The 19,636-nt window shown below is 38.8% G+C and overlaps 1 protein-coding gene across 1 annotated transcript in view; it reads right to left on the reverse strand.

The window, feature by feature from the left end:
* Nucleotides 1-2,339: 2,339 nt before the first annotated feature.
* cacna2d2a (calcium channel, voltage-dependent, alpha 2/delta subunit 2a) overlaps nt 2,340-19,636 on the reverse strand; it is a 259,238-nt gene continuing 241,941 nt past the window's right edge. The window contains exons 16-38 of the mRNA XM_037678732.1: nt 19,438-19,506; nt 18,876-18,950; nt 18,718-18,792; nt 18,504-18,575; nt 18,270-18,341; nt 18,025-18,086; nt 14,930-15,006; nt 9,941-10,001; nt 9,269-9,366; nt 8,168-8,258; nt 8,023-8,085; nt 7,754-7,857; nt 7,557-7,655; nt 7,271-7,362; nt 7,133-7,180; nt 6,959-7,030; nt 6,721-6,873; nt 6,160-6,212; nt 5,382-5,437; nt 5,111-5,234; nt 4,737-4,843; nt 4,502-4,584; nt 2,340-2,514 (exon numbers count right to left, since the gene is read on the reverse strand). Coding sequence (XP_037534660.1) covers nt 2,392-2,514; nt 4,502-4,584; nt 4,737-4,843; nt 5,111-5,234; nt 5,382-5,437; nt 6,160-6,212; nt 6,721-6,873; nt 6,959-7,030; nt 7,133-7,180; nt 7,271-7,362; nt 7,557-7,655; nt 7,754-7,857; nt 8,023-8,085; nt 8,168-8,258; nt 9,269-9,366; nt 9,941-10,001; nt 14,930-15,006; nt 18,025-18,086; nt 18,270-18,341; nt 18,504-18,575; nt 18,718-18,792; nt 18,876-18,950; nt 19,438-19,506 — 1,929 coding nt within the window. The 3' untranslated portion in view covers nt 2,340-2,391. The remainder of the gene's footprint in view (nt 2,515-4,501; nt 4,585-4,736; nt 4,844-5,110; nt 5,235-5,381; nt 5,438-6,159; nt 6,213-6,720; nt 6,874-6,958; nt 7,031-7,132; nt 7,181-7,270; nt 7,363-7,556; nt 7,656-7,753; nt 7,858-8,022; nt 8,086-8,167; nt 8,259-9,268; nt 9,367-9,940; nt 10,002-14,929; nt 15,007-18,024; nt 18,087-18,269; nt 18,342-18,503; nt 18,576-18,717; nt 18,793-18,875; nt 18,951-19,437; nt 19,507-19,636) is intronic.

Below are 19,636 nucleotides of genomic sequence, written 5' to 3' on the forward strand. Positions count from 1 at the left end.
AGTCGTACGAGAATAAAGTTGAAATATTATGAGAATAAAGTCATACAAGAATAAAGTCGCACGAGAATAGTCGTACGAGAATAAAGTTGAAATATTATGAGAATAAAGTCATACAAGAATAAAGTCAAAATAATAGGAAAATAAAGTCATAATATTACAAGAATAAAGTCATAATATTACAAGAATAAAGTCATACAAGAATAAATGAACTAATGCTATAAGTCTTGAGAATAAAGTCGTACAGGAATAGAGTCAAAATAATACAAGAATAAAGTTGAAATAATACAAAAATAAAATAATATTACAAAAATAAAGTCGTACAAGAATAACTGAAATAATGCTAGAAGCCATAATATGAGAATAAAGTCGTACAAAAATAAAGTCAAAATAATACGAGAATAAAGTCGTACGAGAATAAAGTCGAAATAATACGAAAATAAAGTCATGATATTATGAGAATAAAGTCGTACAAGTATAAAATTGAAATAATACAAGAATATTCATAATATTATGAGAATAAAGTCATAATATAACCAGAATAAAGTTGTTTTTAATTAGAAAAACTACTAAGCTAACCACCACTACTATAGCTAACCACGTTTAGCCTTGCAGTCGACCACTGCCAGAAAGCTCCTCTTCCACAAAACAAGGAATATTTTCCAAATCCATGTGGCTGTTTCTTCAAAACAGACAGTCGTTTGCACAATTGTTTCAAAGTCCTGATACTGATAATAATCTGTTGCTGATGTGCTAACAGATTAAGTATTTCATTACTTGTAAAACCAATACCAAAGTATAACTTAACAAAACGCACAACATTCATCATTTTACCTCAGTTGTAAGACTGCTTTGTCATGCCAGAGTTCTGTTAATACTACGACTTTATTCTGGTAATATCACGAGTTTATTCTGATAATACTATGACTTTCTGAAAATATTGCAAGTTTATTCTGATAATATTATGGTTTTATTCTCATAATACTACGACTTTATTCTGGTATTACAATTTTATTCTCATAATACTACAACTTGATTCTGGTAATGTTATGAGTTTATTATCATTATATTATGACTTTATTCTCATAATATTATGACTATTGTCGTACAACTTTATTTCTGTAATTTCATGACTTTTTTCTTGTAATACCATTTTTTTTCTTAGCGTGGCCCTAATACTCCCATCATAAGAAAATCCCACCCCCCCCAAGAAAAAAAAAACCTATAGTACATGTTTGGCCCCTCCCAAAGAAAGCACATAACCTCCCCTGGAACTGCAGTGAGGTTTCGTGTGTGACACAACCAAAGCGCACAGACGACAGCTGTGATTGGTGAAGAAGCCTTGTGACGATTGGCAGAGGTGAGTTCTTCCATCGGAGGGTGTTTCATTTTATTTTTTTAAACATCGGTCTCAACTCGAGGTCAGAACGGTCGATCGTAAGAGAGACAACTACACGACATCAACAATGTTCCTGCAGCAGCCGAACACCGATTCAGATTTTGCAGCCAGAAAACACCAGCGTTTAAGAGTAAATATGAGAGAAAACACTTCAAGAAATATGATTACCATTACGTAATTACAATAATCCTCAGTGGACCTCTTTTGAGAGCGTTAATCTGTAATTAGAAGCCGCACAAAATGAGTCAGAATTCTGCTGCTGAGTGTTTCTTCTCCCTCTCATGGTTTTATCCTAAATCTAAATCCACTTCCTCTGTGTTTTGGCTATAAAAATAACACCACATGAAGGAATTTCTCATTTTGGCAAGTAGATATAGCGCACAAATTGTCCTTTTTTTAAAGTTACCACATAACCCTTCAAATTAAAACCTAAATACACTGTACGTTTGGAATACTCGTCACTTCAGCAGTTAATACTTAACCGTGTGTATACTTGACAGTTTTTTTCAGATGTTCTTGTCTTCTATGGTGCTAGAACTGTCTGAATGATCCACCACCGTACAAGAGAGGCAAATGGTGAGAGACCGATTCGAAGGATGGAGAGGAGGAGGAGGAGAAGAAGTCTCGCCGTCCGAGGAGGTAGAGGTGGACAGACGACCTTAGATCTCCAGTTTATAAGGTGGGGGGAACCAGTCCTAATCCCCCTCCCTTGTCTGGGTGGTGGTGGATTTGGAGTGGCCATGAAAGGAGGGGTTGTTTTCTCTTTTCTGAGTTGCCTCTGATGATCCAGTGGGGGCGTCCAGCTCAGAAACATCCTGAACATCTGGTGCTCAGAGGCTTCCAGCTTTCTGAGATGGGAAGTCCCACTTTTACTTATGACTAAACCAAGGGGGGTGCAGGAGGCTGTGGGTGGAGATGTTTTTTTTGTTTTTTTTTGGAGGGGGGGGGGGGGGGGGGGGGCAGAGGCTCAGGAGGGCTAAGAGGAGAGAGCAGAGTTAATGTAATACTGAGTTAATGTGGGGAGTGACCGACGGATAAAGCAAAAGCAGCTGGATGAGCAGTAAAGCGTAGAGAGGCGGACGGAAGGAGTGACCTCTCCCACAGTCCGATGTGTTCTCCTGCAAAAAGGACAAAAATGGGGCAATTAGGTATTTTCAATATTAAAAAAAACTTTCTAAATTACACCATGAAACGTTTTTTCATTAGTAGAATAATTTATTCTAAATTGACTTGAGTACTGTAATAAAAAAAAACAACAACAACCATTCTCTGCTCTTTTTACCTTCCAGGTTTGTGACATATCGAAACATATGTAATAAAAGTTACATCATCAAGAAGATAAAATAACCATATTATCATTGACATTTTCATAAAGTGCCCAGGGTTGTAAAAATACAGTATATACAGTATTTGTTGCAGAGTTGAGTGAGATTTTATGCAAATACAGCAGTAAAACATTTTTAATATTTACTGTAAATCTGGTGTAGATGCATCGCATCAACAAAGATGCTGTCTAAACAACAACAACAAAGTTTGTTTATGTATCTAAATCAGCAGTTTTTAGGCTTTAGCTGCGTTTCCACTCATTTTCAATCCAATACCAGACCAGAGGAATGATTTGTTTTCTATGCAAAGCCACTTAACTCTGACCTATAAGTCATTTGGACATAAACTGGATTCTAAACTCAAGCATGAACCAGAACTATGCCGATGCAAACATCTTAGCAGAAACAAAAACAAAGGAGAGATAGAAAATAAATAATCATAAAATGGATTTTTAGGCACTTTTTTAACCAACATTCTGTCACAAAAACCCAATTTGTTCCCATTTCTTTAGTTGTTTGGATAAAAATATTAAAGATGACACAGTTTGACACATAAAATAGTACTTTGTATTTTATAGGTTCTTAGTTATTAGCTGTAAACTTTGCATCGACTGAAGGATGTTTTTCATGTTGCCAAGTTTGGTGACGTACCCGGTCTGGACAGAAAATGGGTGAGAAAGCATCCAAGCTCTGCCCAGTTTGATGAAACTGGTTGAGCAGGTGGTCTTTTATTGTACCATAGCACAAGTTTGTCACCACACCACTACAAGAATGTACCAACATGTGGAGCAAACCAGCTCTGAGGCCTGGTTTACACGAAAACGATTTCTGGTGAAAATGGAAGAGTTTCGTTGTGTTTGTACTGTTCATCTCCACAAAAAACAGCAAATGTTTTTACTGACAACGGCACAATTTAAGAACAGGTTCCAGACGGCACTGGTTCAAAAACGTCCCGTTGTCCGTTGTCATGTAAACAGAAAAACTAGATCTTTTCTCTCAGGGAATCCCTGGCTCATGCGCAGTATGACACAAAACATAATGGCTTCCTACAATCCACAGAAGAAGAAACTATTGACAATGGTGGATACCAGAGTATTGTTTGTGCTTCTGACTCTTATAAATCTTTAAATCTAATTTCCCTGGACTGCTTTCAGTTTGGACATCACCTGGGCTTTTGCTATGGACGTTTTCTCGTGAGAGAAATACTACAACTTTTTTTTTTTTTTTTTTTTTTAACGCATGCGCACTTAAGAGTTTCAAGTTTCAAAGAACATAGCACCAACTAGTGGCGTGGTGAGGGAATTACTCATTTTACATGTCATGTTGCTGTGTAAACATTTAAATGTGTTAACAGAAATGAGGGAAAAATGTTTTCATTGGATCATTGTCGTGTAAACAGGGCCTGATTCATCTGATCTCAATTCATCCTTAATGCATGCCTTGTTCTGAATTTAGAGGCCACAGTTTGCATTTTTCTTTAATTCTCTTATTGCTATATTAATACACAAAAGGGGTTATGAGTTGTGTAAACATTTAAAGGCTAAATGCAAAAAGTATGTTTGCATGTATCACTTATTTAGCACTTTACTTTGTAAAATAATGTATTTTTTGGGGATCATTTTCAGCTACAAATTAATACACAGTTAAAAGCAATAAATAGATATTTTACAACGCAGGAACTCTGCTGTCTTGATTTAAATAACGTAAGGTCAGCCAAAGCTAAAAAATCTACTCGTTTCCATTGAAACAAGTGTACATCAGCATCATCTGAAACTCTTACAGAATCATTATTGTCAAAACAGGTGGAGGGTCCTTTTCGATAACGTGCCACAGTCATCTCTTCACATGGATTATCCTCCGTGACTGAATCGTGACTCCATTAAGGAAAATTAACATAATCCCACTCTAAGAACAACCTTCAAACAAATGTGAAACATCTATACTTTCACAGTTATGGTGATTTTCTTTCTTTTCCTTTATCTGAGCCAGCTGGTGTATAGCGTGCAAAAGGATACATTCCTCCTTTTCCTGGGAAAGCATCTCTATCTCACAGGTGCACTGCAGCTTCTCCGCTACCACAAACAGCAAGTTGGTGTTGTTTATCCTCTTGGCATGAATCAGCCTGCAGAGAAGCAGAGAGAGAGATGCAGCTCTGTCAACAACCTCCCTCTGCTTGCTTGCATCTTACACTCATTTGCTAATGAATCAGCGAGATTTATGAGACAGCCTTACAAGGCTCATTTAGCCAGTATTACAACCATTTCATAAGAAAAAACAAAAGATGCAGCTTTATCGTCAGCAGTGTTTCTGAAGCTGCTGGCTGACTGTATTTCACTCACAGTACTGTTTTTTTTATGTCTTTGTGTGTCTGAGTGTGTTTTGAAATGACCTGGAGCAGTTTTCACAGTCTTGGAGGATGTTATAGGAGCTGCTGAGATTACTGAAGTAGAACTGGGTTTGGATCATTACGCAACTCCTCTCTTTTGACTCGGTTCCCTCGGCATCCACCTCATCTGCAACGTCAGCAGAGCATCAGAGACATATAGGCCGACTCAGACGGCTCTGATCAGACGTCAGGGTTTGAACATGTCTAAATATAGTTCAGTTTAGTGACGAAAACGTGAACGTTTAGAAATTCTGCATCTTGGATTTTCGCCCACCTGTGACAAACCAGCTGTGGTAAGCCAAACCATACAACAGCTGCTGGAACAACGACCTGTAAGAACGAGAGAATTGAAGACTGATTCCTTGTTTTAAGATAGATTTGACCTTCAACACGTGCGTGAATTCAATAAAAGCTTTTCAAGAAAAAGAAACATGAAAAATGAATAAAATAAGAGCAGTGTTGCCTTCATTTAACGTAAGCAATATCTGAATTTTGCAGAGTTCACCAATGAACTCAGGCCACATGCACATACGTAATACCGACTCATGACGGTTACTTTAGTTCAGGGGTGTCAAACTCACTTACAAAAGGGGGCCAAAATTGAAACCTTTTTCAAACAAAGGGCCAGTTTCAAATCTACATTAACTCAAGTTAGATACCCAACGTCTTTTCTTGGTCACAGGTTCCTCAACAAGAGTTTGGTCTCATTTGACATTTTCTGCTGCACTTTTGACATCATAATCAAAGATTACTGAAAAAAAAATAAAGTGATAAAAGTTTAAAATAATTTAAAATAACATCTTGGGGGCCAGATAAGCCACATTTGGCACCTGGGCCTTGAGTTTGACACATACTTTAGTTGTATCAGTCAGCGTTTAGTTGAGTCTTTTTCTTGATAACTGAATAGATTGTGCAAGAAATGTTTTTTAATCCATATTTTCTGTGTATTTTACTAAACATGATATTCCACAAAAAACATTTAAACTACGTTCATTTTTCTATTAGGCCTACAAGCAGAATGTGTGGACTGTTGAAAGCTTTTTGAGTCTTACCATGCAGCAGCTGATGTCCACCATGCCAGGTTCACAAAATCTGCAACTGTGGGCTACAGAAACAGAAAAACCAACATCAAACATCCTTTAATCTCCACTGATTCTGCACATTTTCATCTAGTCTGCCTCTTTATTTGATCATGTTTCTCTTTTAAAAGTAAAAGCTTGTGTTTTTGCACAAGTGGACACAGAAATATTGCAGCGCTCTCTGAACTTTGTGGCTTTTGCTACTTTTCATGTAACCCATCAGATTTCATAAACTGTCATCAGGTAATCTAGAAAATGGAGGAGAGGCAATTATAGTGATGTACGCACACCTTGATTACATCTATTTGATTTAATGGATGAGAAAATGTTACAGCAAACACAAAAAGCCCATTCCTATGAGCAGTAAAGTAAAAACTGCTCTTTCATGTTGTTTTGTTTAATGTATCACATGTTGTTGGTGGCTCTTGTGGAGAGTCAGGAAACTGAGGGCACATGAGGTGATGAGCCAACACTTCACCTTCAGGAATATAGAAAAGACAATACGGACACGGGGTTTGGGCGTTAGCTTCTTACCACAAACACTCCTCTTGGCGCAGCTCCAGCTTCGCTGTTCTGGATTCGTTCGCACACAGACTGATAATCGAACGACTGCTTGCGTTTATAGAAGGAGTTGTTGTAGAGCGCGTGCATCAAGTTGGGGTCAACGGCGCCGAGGAACTTGCCCACCTGCGAGGAGAAGAAAAACCACTCAGGTTCTGAGTAAGGTTTAAAGCCAAACCGTGGTTTGTGTCTTTTTTAATTTTTATTAAACCTCGTTCCAGTGCTCCTTCTGATTGGACATGATCAGGAATCCACCATCATCTATTAAATAGCAGAGGAGATCCTGCACACAGACACACACATGAATTATTACCTGCAGGTGCAGTGACGAGCATGTGCAGCTCTTTCAATGCAATGAGTCCAAAACAGCTGTATTTTGACTCACATCACTGTTGGCCTCACAGTCCATCTCACAAACCCTGTTCGGTCCACACTGTCGCAGAGGAAAGAACAAGTTAGTAAATTGGGCAGAAATAAGCACCGACCCAAACATTCAACATTTCATGTATTTTGTATGTTGTACCGTGTTTGAGCCTTGACGGTTGTCTGTGTGATTGCTGGCAAGAATCTTGAACTTATCTGTCCAGGCTTCAAGGTCTAATTTCACTCCAACAACTGGGAGAAAAAAAAAAAAGAGAAAGGAAATTTGTCCAGAAAGACATAAAATAAAAATAAAAAAGGAGGGAAAGTGCTCTATAAACAAATGCAATTATTGAATATGGTGATAAAATGATAGCTGTGAAATTATTGGATTGGAAACATTGAACACTTTTAATAAATTCAACATATTGTCTAGTTTCGGAGCTCACCTGCAGGTTTGATAGTCTTCCCTCCTACTGTAATGTCCAGAGCCGTGCTGACCAGAACCCCTATTGTGTCGTTCTCTGGGTTCAGCAACTCTCTTTCGGCTGTGAGACAAAAACAAACAGACAAAGAACAAGGAGGATTAGAAACAAAGAGCCACGCTGTGTGCGAGTTACACAGCCAAAGACAGAAGATTATTCACCCGATCTAAACGGCGCTGTGAAGACGTAGCCTCTGTTGTCAAGGCTGCGGCGGTAATAGCTGGCATTAAATGGCTCAGGGTCTTCCTCCCAGGTTTCTGCAGCCCTAAAGATTTAAGACCAGAGAAAATGGAGTTTTAGATTCCTGCTCTACAAGCTTCTTCCTAAACCCATCACGCTCGCTTAACTTCCTAACTTACCACTTTGAAAGAAACGAGCACGCGATGCTAAAACAACAAGTGCAGACAGCACTGATGAAGAGTGAACTCACTTGTTGGGGAAGACTCTCGTTATGCCTCCATCTGTTGCTGCAAACACCGCCAGAAATCCATATCTGATTGTCAGGATGAAAAAAATAGAAACAGGCTTTAATTCCTGTTTTCACCATCAAAATGTTCATGAGAGCTGAAACTCACGTATTCAAATCTTTATTTTTCCACACTTTCTCCACCAGCAGTTTGATGATGCCGGTGTCCAGGATCAGGTTGTGAAGGAGCAAATTGTCACCTAATGGCAAATGGGGGAAAAAAGACAATAAATAATAATAATAAAAAAAAAGATGTTTTGCAGATTTTAAAACAACTAAATTAAACTCCACCCAGTGCTTAATTTGAGCCGGATCCTGCCAGAACAGGCTCCGGGAATGCTCTTACTTTGATAGGGTGCGTTCTGGTAACAGTTTGCTTGGATCCGGTAACTCTCAGGCTTACTAATACAGTTAAGAACAAATATGACTGACTTGAACAAATAAAACTTATATTGGATATGTAAACTGAAAATAGTTACATAAACACTAATTTTAAACACAACAGCCACTTACGAACTTTTTAATATCACATGCCAGCTGCCTCTTCAAGTAAGCATTTCCCCTCCAACTTTTTAAAAAATCTCCGCCTTTTAAAGAGTGGTGGGCGTAAGTGCTGAGCTAACCAGGCAATCGTATGCTGGCAGGAGCCCACAGGCAGCCACCACGAACAGACGAAGGAGTCGGGCTCGGAACCGTCAAGTAAGGGGGGAGGTGTAGGATGCTTGACAGAAGTGACATGTTTACAAATGTAGGCAAACATAAATGTTTAACAACCCATTAAAATACACCAAAATGCATGAAATCACATCTACTCCATTCAAAATTTTCTGTAGGAGGACCCTGAGACCCAACGCCACCCACACACTCCCGCTGACCTGCCCGCTATTTGCATATCGTCATCGATCGGTTTACAAATTAAGCCCAGACTCCGTCCACATTATATTCAAACACACAACTTCTATTCTTATTTAAATACTGTTTGAATGGCAACAGAGGTAATAATGCATAAAGTGTTTGTGCATATTTAGATATTTGTGAATGAGGATATTTACAACGAATAAGCCTGTAAGCATGTCAGCTATTCTGTACAGTTGAAAAAAAAAAAAAAAAAATAATAATTTAATCATTTTTGCCAGGAAAAAGAGGGCACTTTGCACAGCATTAGTGAAAAATAAAAGCAAATTCTGAGTTGGAGACAGATGAAACTCACATTGTTTGGAGTCTGGAGTCACCTTCTCCATGAGCGCGATGAAGTTGAGCAGGAACTCCGTGTTGTTGCTGGACAGTTCCAGATCGTTGCAGTACTCCCTGAAAATCAAGAACAGCATTAAAACTCTGGAATTAAAAGGGTGAAATCAAACGTGCTCGGTGCTAAAACTCTGTGGTTTCTGGAGGAACACGCAGCACAGGGTGGAGATATAAAGGTGTATGTGCAGCATGCATGAATTAAAAACATCAAGTGAAGATGTAAAAAAAAAAAAGGGTTTAAGGACTAAATCTGCAGCTGGAAATCCATAATAATAATAAAAACTACACATGCAATGGATTTCATTAATTTTTTCCTGTTAAAACACAGTTTTGTTTTCATATTTATGGCATTTCCTGCATTATATCACACACCTGACTAAAAACTGATATGTCTGTGCAACACAAACATGCAGCAGCATGCAAAGGTCTAATGTGTCTTCACAAAAACATTATATATTCAGATGAAACTTTAGCAACACAAAGAGCTCATAATGATGTTTCTGGGAATCCATAATGAACTCCACTCAAAATAAATTACAAATCGTGCAATTCCTTAAAAATGTTTATCAAACTACGTGAAAAGACCAAACACTGATGACCACCAACGACAGCAAGCGTTCACACAGAGGGCTACCTGGGAGCAATGAATACATGGCCTTCAGACTCAAAACTGTTTGGCAGCAGAGATTCAAAATCTGCAACAGAAAGGGGAGATTATCCAGGAAGAGCAGTGGGCAGAGCAGCAGGGAGTTGTGGGTAAACAGCAGCTGTTCTTCAGAGGTGCAGGACGCAGAAGAGACTTTACCATAGCAACACTGAGGTATCATGGTAACACTAGCGTTAGCCAATATGGTGCCTAAAACACAACCTGACTCGACGTGTATGACTTCACAAGCACTCGTCTTGAGTTTGACTGTTTGTTACTTTGTGAACAAACGCTTTCGGATTATTTCTCATTTCAATCTGATGTGTTTTGGATGTCTGAGAGCTGGCTTTACCAGACGTGACGTGTCAAGAAGCGAGTTCTCAGACGCATTACTGAGTACTGAGTGCTTTTACATCAGGCAGGCATCAACATGGCCAACTATTGCAGGGAAGGTGGGTGACGGTCCTGATGGAAGAGGTCACCCCTCAGCTTGGCAGGGGAGGGGACTCAGAGAGACACAATCGGAGGAAATGCATAACATTGTGAAGGGCATGTCGTAGGGCAACTTTGGTTGATCCTTTGGAAACAAAAACAGTACGTGAAATCTCAACCATCACTGAATCCTCGGCAGATAACTCCAACATGTTTTCCCATTAAGTCAGGAACTTTAGAAATAACTGCAACGGCAAAAATGGGGTGCCCAGGTAGTTTTCCGCCCACAATGCCATGCATATCCGGGGTCAGGTTTACTGAGGAAGCGTTGGGCCGTGTCCCCTGACAGTCTGAGGGGTGAGGAGGGAGGGGAAACAAGCCGATGGAGACAGGGAGTACAGAAGGACGACATAGGAGTCAGGTGTGGTGCTGAGCAGCACCGTGAAACCTGACAGTACGGGAGGACCTGGGTGGGCAGGACACAACTCAGCCCTGTGGGGTTGGTCTGCACACGGAAGTGCTTCACGCTAAAGACAACACGTTATGACAGCTAACAAACAACAACTGTTAAAAAGTGATTGGATAAATTATTGAAAGGGAAGTTGAAACAGAAGTTTCATTAAAAAAATATTATGACCCCATAAAATCTTTATTTTTTGAACTGTGAAAAAATTATAAATGCTTATAAATAGAAATGCATCCATAGCTCAATTTTGGGCCAATTCTAAATATATATTTGTTAAACATCTGACATGCTAATTCTGATTTTTTTCAATTTACCCCCCCCCACCCCCAACCTCCCAAGAGCTATAACTGACAGCATCCAAAGTAAATTTAGTAAGTTTATTTACTACTCTTTAGTTGAGTTAAAAAGTAAATGCGCTCATTACACAAAACAGAAAATATGTGTTTGTTCAATTAAAAATAATTTGAAATAAAATATATTTTCGGAATCTTTTTTTTTCTTCTTTTGTTCAGTCGTCCACAACCTAAATCATAAATCATGTCCTGTGATCATAAAAGGGATGACAGGAAAAACACTTTTTACACACTTTGATTTAAAATGAATTGTAGCAGCTGAAAAATAATGTTTATTCATAATTACGGTAGATCTGCTAAATTGTTAATTCATTCATTTTATTATAAGTGAACACATTGTGAGTGAGAGCGTGATAGCTGCAGCTTAAATGTAAGTGTTTTACCTTTTAAGCATCAGCTGGCACTGTTAATGAAACCCTCAGTCTATATGAGCAGTAAATTTATCAGCAGATATGCCTCTAAAAAACAAGTAAATAATAATAAAAAATAAAAAAAACAGCTTTTTACACCTGTGGTGCTTTCTCTGACTTTATAGCCTCTTTCACAAAACACTGCGGGCAGCAAAGAAGGTAGTCACAGAGCTGAAATGGTTGGTATGTGTAAATCAACCAGCATCACAGCTTAGGAGGTGATGTAGTGATGACAAATAGCTTGTGGAACCAAACAAAAGCAGAATTTAAAATGGGAGATGGCCAATACACATTGTACTGTATATAGTATTTTACATCAACACATAAGCCTCTAATGCATTTTTTAATGGACACTAACATTGTTGCTAATTCAAAAACTGGTTATTTGTGAATAGAGAAAGGTGTCTTAAAAAGAGCCTATCTTAGCAGCCATTTTGTGGAACTGTTGTTCAAAAAAAGGTTCATATGCAAACACCTTATGTATACAATCTTTTTTTCCCAGTATAAACATTAACAATATAAATATTTTAATATATATAATCGATAGATAATTAAACATATATAACTGAATTCAAACTCTTGCTTCTAACCGACAACGCCCTCAACAACCTAACTCCATCTTATATTTGAGATCTTATTCTATATTTTCCTTATAGTGCACTTTGCACTCAGACTGCAGGTTTACTTGTAGTTCCTAGAGTTTCCAAAAGCAGAATGGAAGGAAGATCTTTCAGTTATCAGGCTCCTCTCTTGTGGAACAAACTTCTAGTTTGTGTCAGTGAGGCTGAAACATTGTCCAGTTTTAAGACTGGGCTTAAGACTTACCTTATTGATAAATCCTATAGTTAGGGTTGGCTTGTTATACTGCCAAAGGTTTAGACTACTGGAGGACAAACTGACCTCATTTCTTAAATCGAACTGTTAAAATTGAATAGTTTTCATTTGATACTATTTCTATCTTAGCATGTGATTCTGGACCTGCCATTGTGTATCTGTTCCTCCTTCCTGTTCCTCTCAAACCCAGCCAGTCGAAGCAGATGGCCACTTGTCCTGAGCCTGGTTCTGATTAAGGTTTCTTCCGCATGAGGGAGTTTTTCCTTTCCACTTTCGCCTTCATGCTTGCTCAAGATGAGAGTCTGCGATGAAGTTAAATTCAAAGAAGTCATCTACTCAGATAAATAATGCTATTAACTTATTATTTTTATATATGATTGTTTCTGTTCAGTGCCCTGAGATGACTTTTGTTGTTGTGACTTGGTGCTATATAAATATACGGAATTGAACTGAAATTAAATATTAGTGCAAATGAGACATTTAGCTATGGTGCATTCACAGGCTGGTAAAAAAAACATGATTCTTGAGTGCCAGTTACAGGTCAAGTTAGTTATGCTAACAACCAGTCTATTCCTGTCATCTGCTGAGCAATCGGTGCATCCCTACTTATAAATATTCATATACTGTAATACCTTAACACAAATACAGGGCACATACGTTCCTATATTAAAAGAAAACAACAAATAATGCAAATATTTCATTTTATGTATTCTTCAAAGCTCTTGTGTCTATGACACTAAAATAACACTAAGCTCTACTGTGCAAATCAAACACTTATGAACTAGTGACACTGTAAGAAGAAGACAGATAGAAACAAGTGAAAGAGAAAGGAAAGAAGAAAGAAATTATGGTGAGGAGGAAGGAACGGAGGCACAGAGAGAATACAACTCTAAAGACTCTACAGCAGAAAAGGGACTGATGTGCAGGGAACAAAAGACAAGTTTTAACATAAAACACAAATTTCTGTCGTCTGCGGGGGCTAAACTCGTTTTTTAATTGTTCCTGGAGCAGCAGATATGAAGGAGGGTGAGGTCGAGGACTGGAGGAGTCGTCGTGAACGATGTGGGATCTCAGCTTTAGCAGAGAGTGAGAGGGAAGTAGAAGAGAGGGGATTAAAGTAGGAAGAAGAGGGGATAAAAAGGAAAAGGAGAAGAAATCCTGAAGGCATGGCGGGCAGGAACAAAGGCAAGCAGGCTGGGACAGGTGAGGGTAGGAGGGGGGGAGGCAGCAGGAGGAGGTTTAGGACAAAAGGTGAGGGAAGGAGGAGGAAGCGATAGGGAAAAGGAAGTAAAGGTAGGGAACGTGGACCAATATGGAGTATACTTGCCCTTGGTGTATGGCACTGTGTGGATCCATCAGAGAAGGAGAGAGCAAGAAAAGAAACAGGGGATCGGGTGGGAAGGGGGGGAATCACAGACAATATTTTATTCAATTACGTTTGAATAAAAATATTGTTTTCTTGAAAGAAAGAAACCAATTAAAGTCAAACAAGACGAGAAAAAAAAACAAGAAAAAAAGAAAAGCAAACCTTTTTTTTCTTTTTGCAAGACCAAACAAACAGAAAGACGAGAGAAGAAAAGAAAACCCGGATGATCCGGGAAAAGAAAGAACAGTAACAACAAAACCAATAATTGAAAAAAAAATTACCACGACAGAACAAAAACATAAAAACAATAAATAAAGTAAATGCACCATTAAGACACAGGAGTATCAGGGTCTGGACAAAGGAAGAATGAAAGAGACAACGCGTGTCCCCATTCAGACCCACAAAAACCCAAACTCCCACAAATGATAAGCCGGTATTCCAGGCCATGTGGGAGTTTATCAATCGAATGATTCCAAAGCTGATAAACATCTCACACAGTCTAACAGAACAAAATAAAAATCACACAAAGAACCAAAAGGAAAAAAAAAAAAACTCCAAATCATAAAAACAAGCCATCATAAGGAGTGAAAAGCATGCATATTTTCACGGTTATTTCCAGAATACTTTGTACACACAGACGCTTCAGAATCATTACTTGGTGGAGAAGAGGCGAGAGCATTTGGCAAAAAAAAAACAACAAAGATAAATAAAAATAATAGCACAAAGGTCACCATTATTTTCACCTGAGAGACAGTAAAAACCACAGCTTTCACCTTTCTGTCAGTTCGGTTATTTTTTTCTTCAGCCAGTGTGAAGAAAAAACATCACCATTTTACAGCACAGCATGAAGACAGGAGGGAGCAGGGGCAGAGGAGGAGTCGAGGGGCTCGGGAGCCAAATGATCCTGCCTATCAGAGAGCATAGAGAAGGGGGGAAAGGGGAGCTGAAGGGGAGGCAGGGCAGACGAATCCTCTTGGACACTCCGAATGATGAGGTTGGAAACCCGCGATAAATGACTGAACCGGAGTGTAAGGTCATATTAGATACAGAGAGAGGAGGAAAGAGGAGGACAGACCGAGAGAGTGAAGAATGCTGGGTAATCCCCAGGGTACTTACACTGCACCTGAAGGATCTGGTCACTTAGGTTGGCTTTGATATGGTTCTCACTGTAAGTGGGCAGTACCAACCCTAGACTGAGGTAATTAGGCAGATGCAGAAAATCAGGAACATTCAATCACATTTGAAGTAATAAACTTTTATACATGTTTCACATAGAGCAGGGGTTCTCAAACTGGAGTCCCTGGACCCCAGGGGGTCAGCGACCCAGTGTTTGGGGGTCCGCAAAAATAAATAAATAAATATATACTGTAATTTTGGAACTATTCAGCACACCTGAATATAAGCCATGCCCGTTAAGTTTAAAAAGAAAATTTAAATTTTACATAAATAGGCTGAACTTGTCTATAAGCCGTGGGCGTTGATGTTGTAACATGAGATATTTACACAGAAAGATTTTTTTAAACTTAAATACATACCGTAACATGCACAAATACAGTAAATGTTTTTTTTCTGAATAGTGCCTGTAACACGACTGATAAACAAAATACAGTAGTCTACCAGGAAGTTATTGATCGCCACCCCCCAAGAGAGAGGTGTATAGGGCAGCTAAGTGAGCGCCAGGGTGTGATGAAGCTACCATATTTTCCGGTGTATAAGTCGCAGGTTTTTTTGCATTGATTCGTTAGTCCTGCCACTTGTATGTTGAAGCGACTTATATAAGTTTTTTTCCCTCCCATATTCATAACGCAATTTTTGACTAACGCTTTAAATTTCTAAGAACTGCAACAGCGAGCCCTCCCGTGCCCGCTTGCTTCACTCAGCTGGTGGAGGAACGCTGGAGAGCTAGCAGCTCCGGCTGCGATGAATGGATGGCGCTGCGCCGCCCAGGCGAAATGAAGCTGTTTTGACAATTAAATAAATGTAACGGGTCAGCGGTGACGCATAATAAATGTGACTTATAAGCCGAAATATGTATTTTTCTTCTTCATGATGCTTTGTTTGACTGATGTGACTTATACTCAGGAGTGACATATACGCCGGAAAATACGGTAAATGTTTTGGTGGCATGAAGCTTGTTAGCCCATCAAAAAAAAAAAAAAAACGTAAATTAGCCGCAGCATTGTATAAGGCGCGGTATTCAAAGCGTGTGAAAAACGTAGCGGCTTATAGTCTGGAAATTACGGTGTATATTATTTTTATTACAAGCACGTAGATGTTTAACAACCTGTTAAAATACACCAAAATGCAGGAAATCACATCTACTTTATTCAAAATGTTCTGGGGGAGGACCCCCTGCACTCCCGGATTGCTATTTGCGTTCCGGCATTGATCGGTTTACAAATTAATCTCAGTTACTTGCTGTGACTACTGCTGTTCTGATTCTGTTCAGTTTGATGGGAAATAGTTTTCTGTAATAATTTGAAGAAGTGGAAACATTTATTATGTTCACTATGTGAATAAGTAAAGTTTTAAAGTGGATTTTGATGCTGTTCATTTTTTCAAAACTGTAATTTCTGGAAGTTGAAATTAAAATTTTTGTTAAATAAGTGTGTCTTGAATGAAAAATACACCATGTTTAAAAGTATAAAAATTGTAGTTCTGAAGTATTTATGTTACACAAATATTTCCACTGCATTAAAGAGACAAATTGAAGAAAATATTTAATAAACATGAGGATTATGAGGGGGTCCCTGAAACTTTTTCTCCCCTGTAAGGGGTCCCTGAACCCAAAAGTTTGAGAACCCCTGACTTAGAGGACAGTTGTATTCAGAGTAAATTGGTGCTTAAACACATGCCTCTGCAAATTGGACATCTACTGACTTTATGGTTGCCTGCCTTGTTTTTTTTAAATATATATTTTTTACATCTGTTGCTACACAAAAACACGACGTTTGATTCAGGAACCTGCACTCAGAGAGGACATGTCTGTGAGTTGTGATGTCCTAATTGGAAACATCAGTCAGCTGTTTGTACAGAAATGTGTGCTTTCAAGAAGTATTTTCTCACCTGGAGTTCCATCAAACACAACAACCCTCGTCCACACCTGTGTGTACAACAGCGGCGTTGGATGTTCTTCATCTTCGCACAGACTTTTGATATTTCAGTAAGTGAGTCCTGACTGTTACATTTGCAAATTTAATTTGAAATGTTGTGCAAAGTAAAACTTTGTGCACCCTACTTTCATCTCTACACACTAAATGATTTGTATTAAATTTTGAGCTGCAAACCACTTTTTGAGACAACCATCATGTGACGTTAGACGAGCCTCAGCACAAAACCAAAGGAAAGCTGAAGTTGGAGCCCATCAAAAAACTGTCTTTTTAAAAACTGACTTAAATGTCTTTGTGTCTGATCCTTTGTGGGAATCTTTAACTGAAAAAGATGCATTATGCAGTGGAGAAAACAAAAACTTTGCTCTTTTCTACAAAGACTTGGCTGCAGGTTTGTGCTTCTAAATATAGATTATGAGTTCGCAAAACAAGATGCACAGAAAATAAAACAGCTCCTTGCAACAACTGGACTTATAATTGTCAAAAAGAATCAGAATATTTAAAGTTAACCAAAATTATAAGTATTGGAAAAAATCTCAAGACACTAAGGCTCTGTACAGAATTGGGTGAATTTCCCTTTAAATAAATCATTGACAACTTTGCATGTATTTAAGTTACTGTGTAACCATCAGTGTCTTTGATGTTACAAGCCACTAACGCTCTTCCCGTACACTGAACACAGACCTGGTCAATGTTTAGAGTTTGATTCTTACAATCTGTTCAACATCACATAAAGTGCCACGTCCTTCACTAATCAGGTGGACGTAAAATAAATTCATTTTGCTGTAAATGTTGGCAGAGTGAAACGTTTTGATTATTCAAAATCAGATGCTAAACCAACTTTTAGATGCATTCTTTGTGTGTGGGTTAGATTTTGTATGGCAGAGAACAGCTACATTAATTTATTTCTCATTAATTTTTAAGAATAAAATCAACAAAATGTTTATAAGTGACACATTTAGTGTTTAACCTGTTTTATACGTGACAGCTGTGATTTATACATAACTTGAAATAAAAAAAATAGTTGCACTTCATTATTTGTTAGTCGTGCAACGTTTGGATCTAATTGTCAGCAGGTGCACGTTTGTTTTTCTAACCTACCTGTAGTCTGTACCCTCCACCGGCGTCCATGTGTACGTCCTCATGGCTTCGTCGATGTACCTCTGTCGGTGACCGCAGAGAGACGACAATAAATAACACCGTCACATGCTCGGCACATTATCCTTCCCGTAATTAGAAGGAAACCAAAGATGGTAAACATAACGGTCTGATTTAGATTCATTACAGCCACATTCAGGAAGGTGCTACTTTGGATCATGATTGAGTCACATATATTGATGACTTGCCTCATCAACCGACTTAATGAGCGTCTTGATTTTTCTTTGCCCCGATTTGCCATCAATCATCAGTCGACGGATCTGGAGAGCAAGCGAGAGGCTTTAACAAGAGAAGGCATACTGATACACAGAAATAAAACACAAACAAACTTACTGTAAGACAAAGTAAAAAAAAGGTATATATGTGAGATAACTGAACTAGAACCTGTAACATGTCAACGTTTTTTTTATTTGATTTTTTACCTCCTCCTTGTTGCTGTCCTCCAGTTCTGCATCCAAAAAGTCCAGAGTGACGGGTTCCCTGAAGTTAATGATCTGAACACAAAGAGAACACGGTAGAAGATGGTGGAGGTGGATAAACAGAATTCTGCATGAATAAAGTCCAAATTTAGCTTCAGAACCACAAGCAGGAAATCTGATTCGATGCAGGGAGGTGCAGAGACGAGGGCCTGCCTACCTTGGGTCTCAGGTTGGGGTGCAGCAGCACGTAGCCATTCGGGTCCGTGGCAAATGTGTAGCCATTAGCCCCGAGCTGCACAGAACATACAAGAAGAATCGAATAAGAGTCATTTCATAGAAAGAGACATGAGAGTGATGCAGAGTACAACATCTCACTCTGTATGTTGGAGTCTTCTTCTTGATTTCATTGATTGCGACATCGACTCCCATAACTCCGAGGATGAGCTGATTCTGTAAGAAAAAACATCAGCAACAAAGAAACAGTTAGGATCTCATCCACAAAGCACAACAGCTGCGCTAAGAGCACCTTCCTGGTATTATCCCTGTGTGCAGTCTACTTTAATTTTTAACTGAGTCAGTAAGCTGCAGCATCACTGCTTCAGGTACGTTTGATAAGCTCAGGACAAATGCTTTGCTAACGGACTCTGAAACTTGACTGCTCTGTGGTCAGCGGATCCCATCGGCGTCTTCTTGTGATGTCTGTTGTCACCTCAGGGGGGAGGTGTTTCTTTAGAGAGCTGCAGCTGACTGGACTGATGATGGTGAAGAACAGGGAAATGATCGAACGCCTGAAACTGTTATGTATGTTTGTGTGATTTTACAGTTTGACCCTCTCAACTAATGACATTTTGATTAGATTAACAGTAATAGTAAAGGTTTGGTTTGTTATTTATACTGTTTTCTGTGTGGGTACATGAATACCTGAAGCTGCGTTTACCTGAGAGCTTTCCTTATCTGCAGTGAGGTTGAAAACTGGCATCGTCCCAGAAATGACAAGACCAAGACCCTAGAGCAGGTGAGTCCAACACAATTACACATTTTTAATTAAAGAAAAAGGTCAAAATAAAACATCATGGCATTTAATTTTTATTACACCTTTGTCTACATCGGCAGTTGTTTAACTATAATTTGTTGCG

The sequence above is a fragment of the Nematolebias whitei genome, chromosome 7 (assembly GCF_014905685.2).
Source record: "Nematolebias whitei isolate Nwh7 chromosome 7, NemWhi1, whole genome shotgun sequence".
NCBI classification, from domain to species: Eukaryota; Metazoa; Chordata; class Actinopteri; order Cyprinodontiformes; family Rivulidae; genus Nematolebias; species Nematolebias whitei.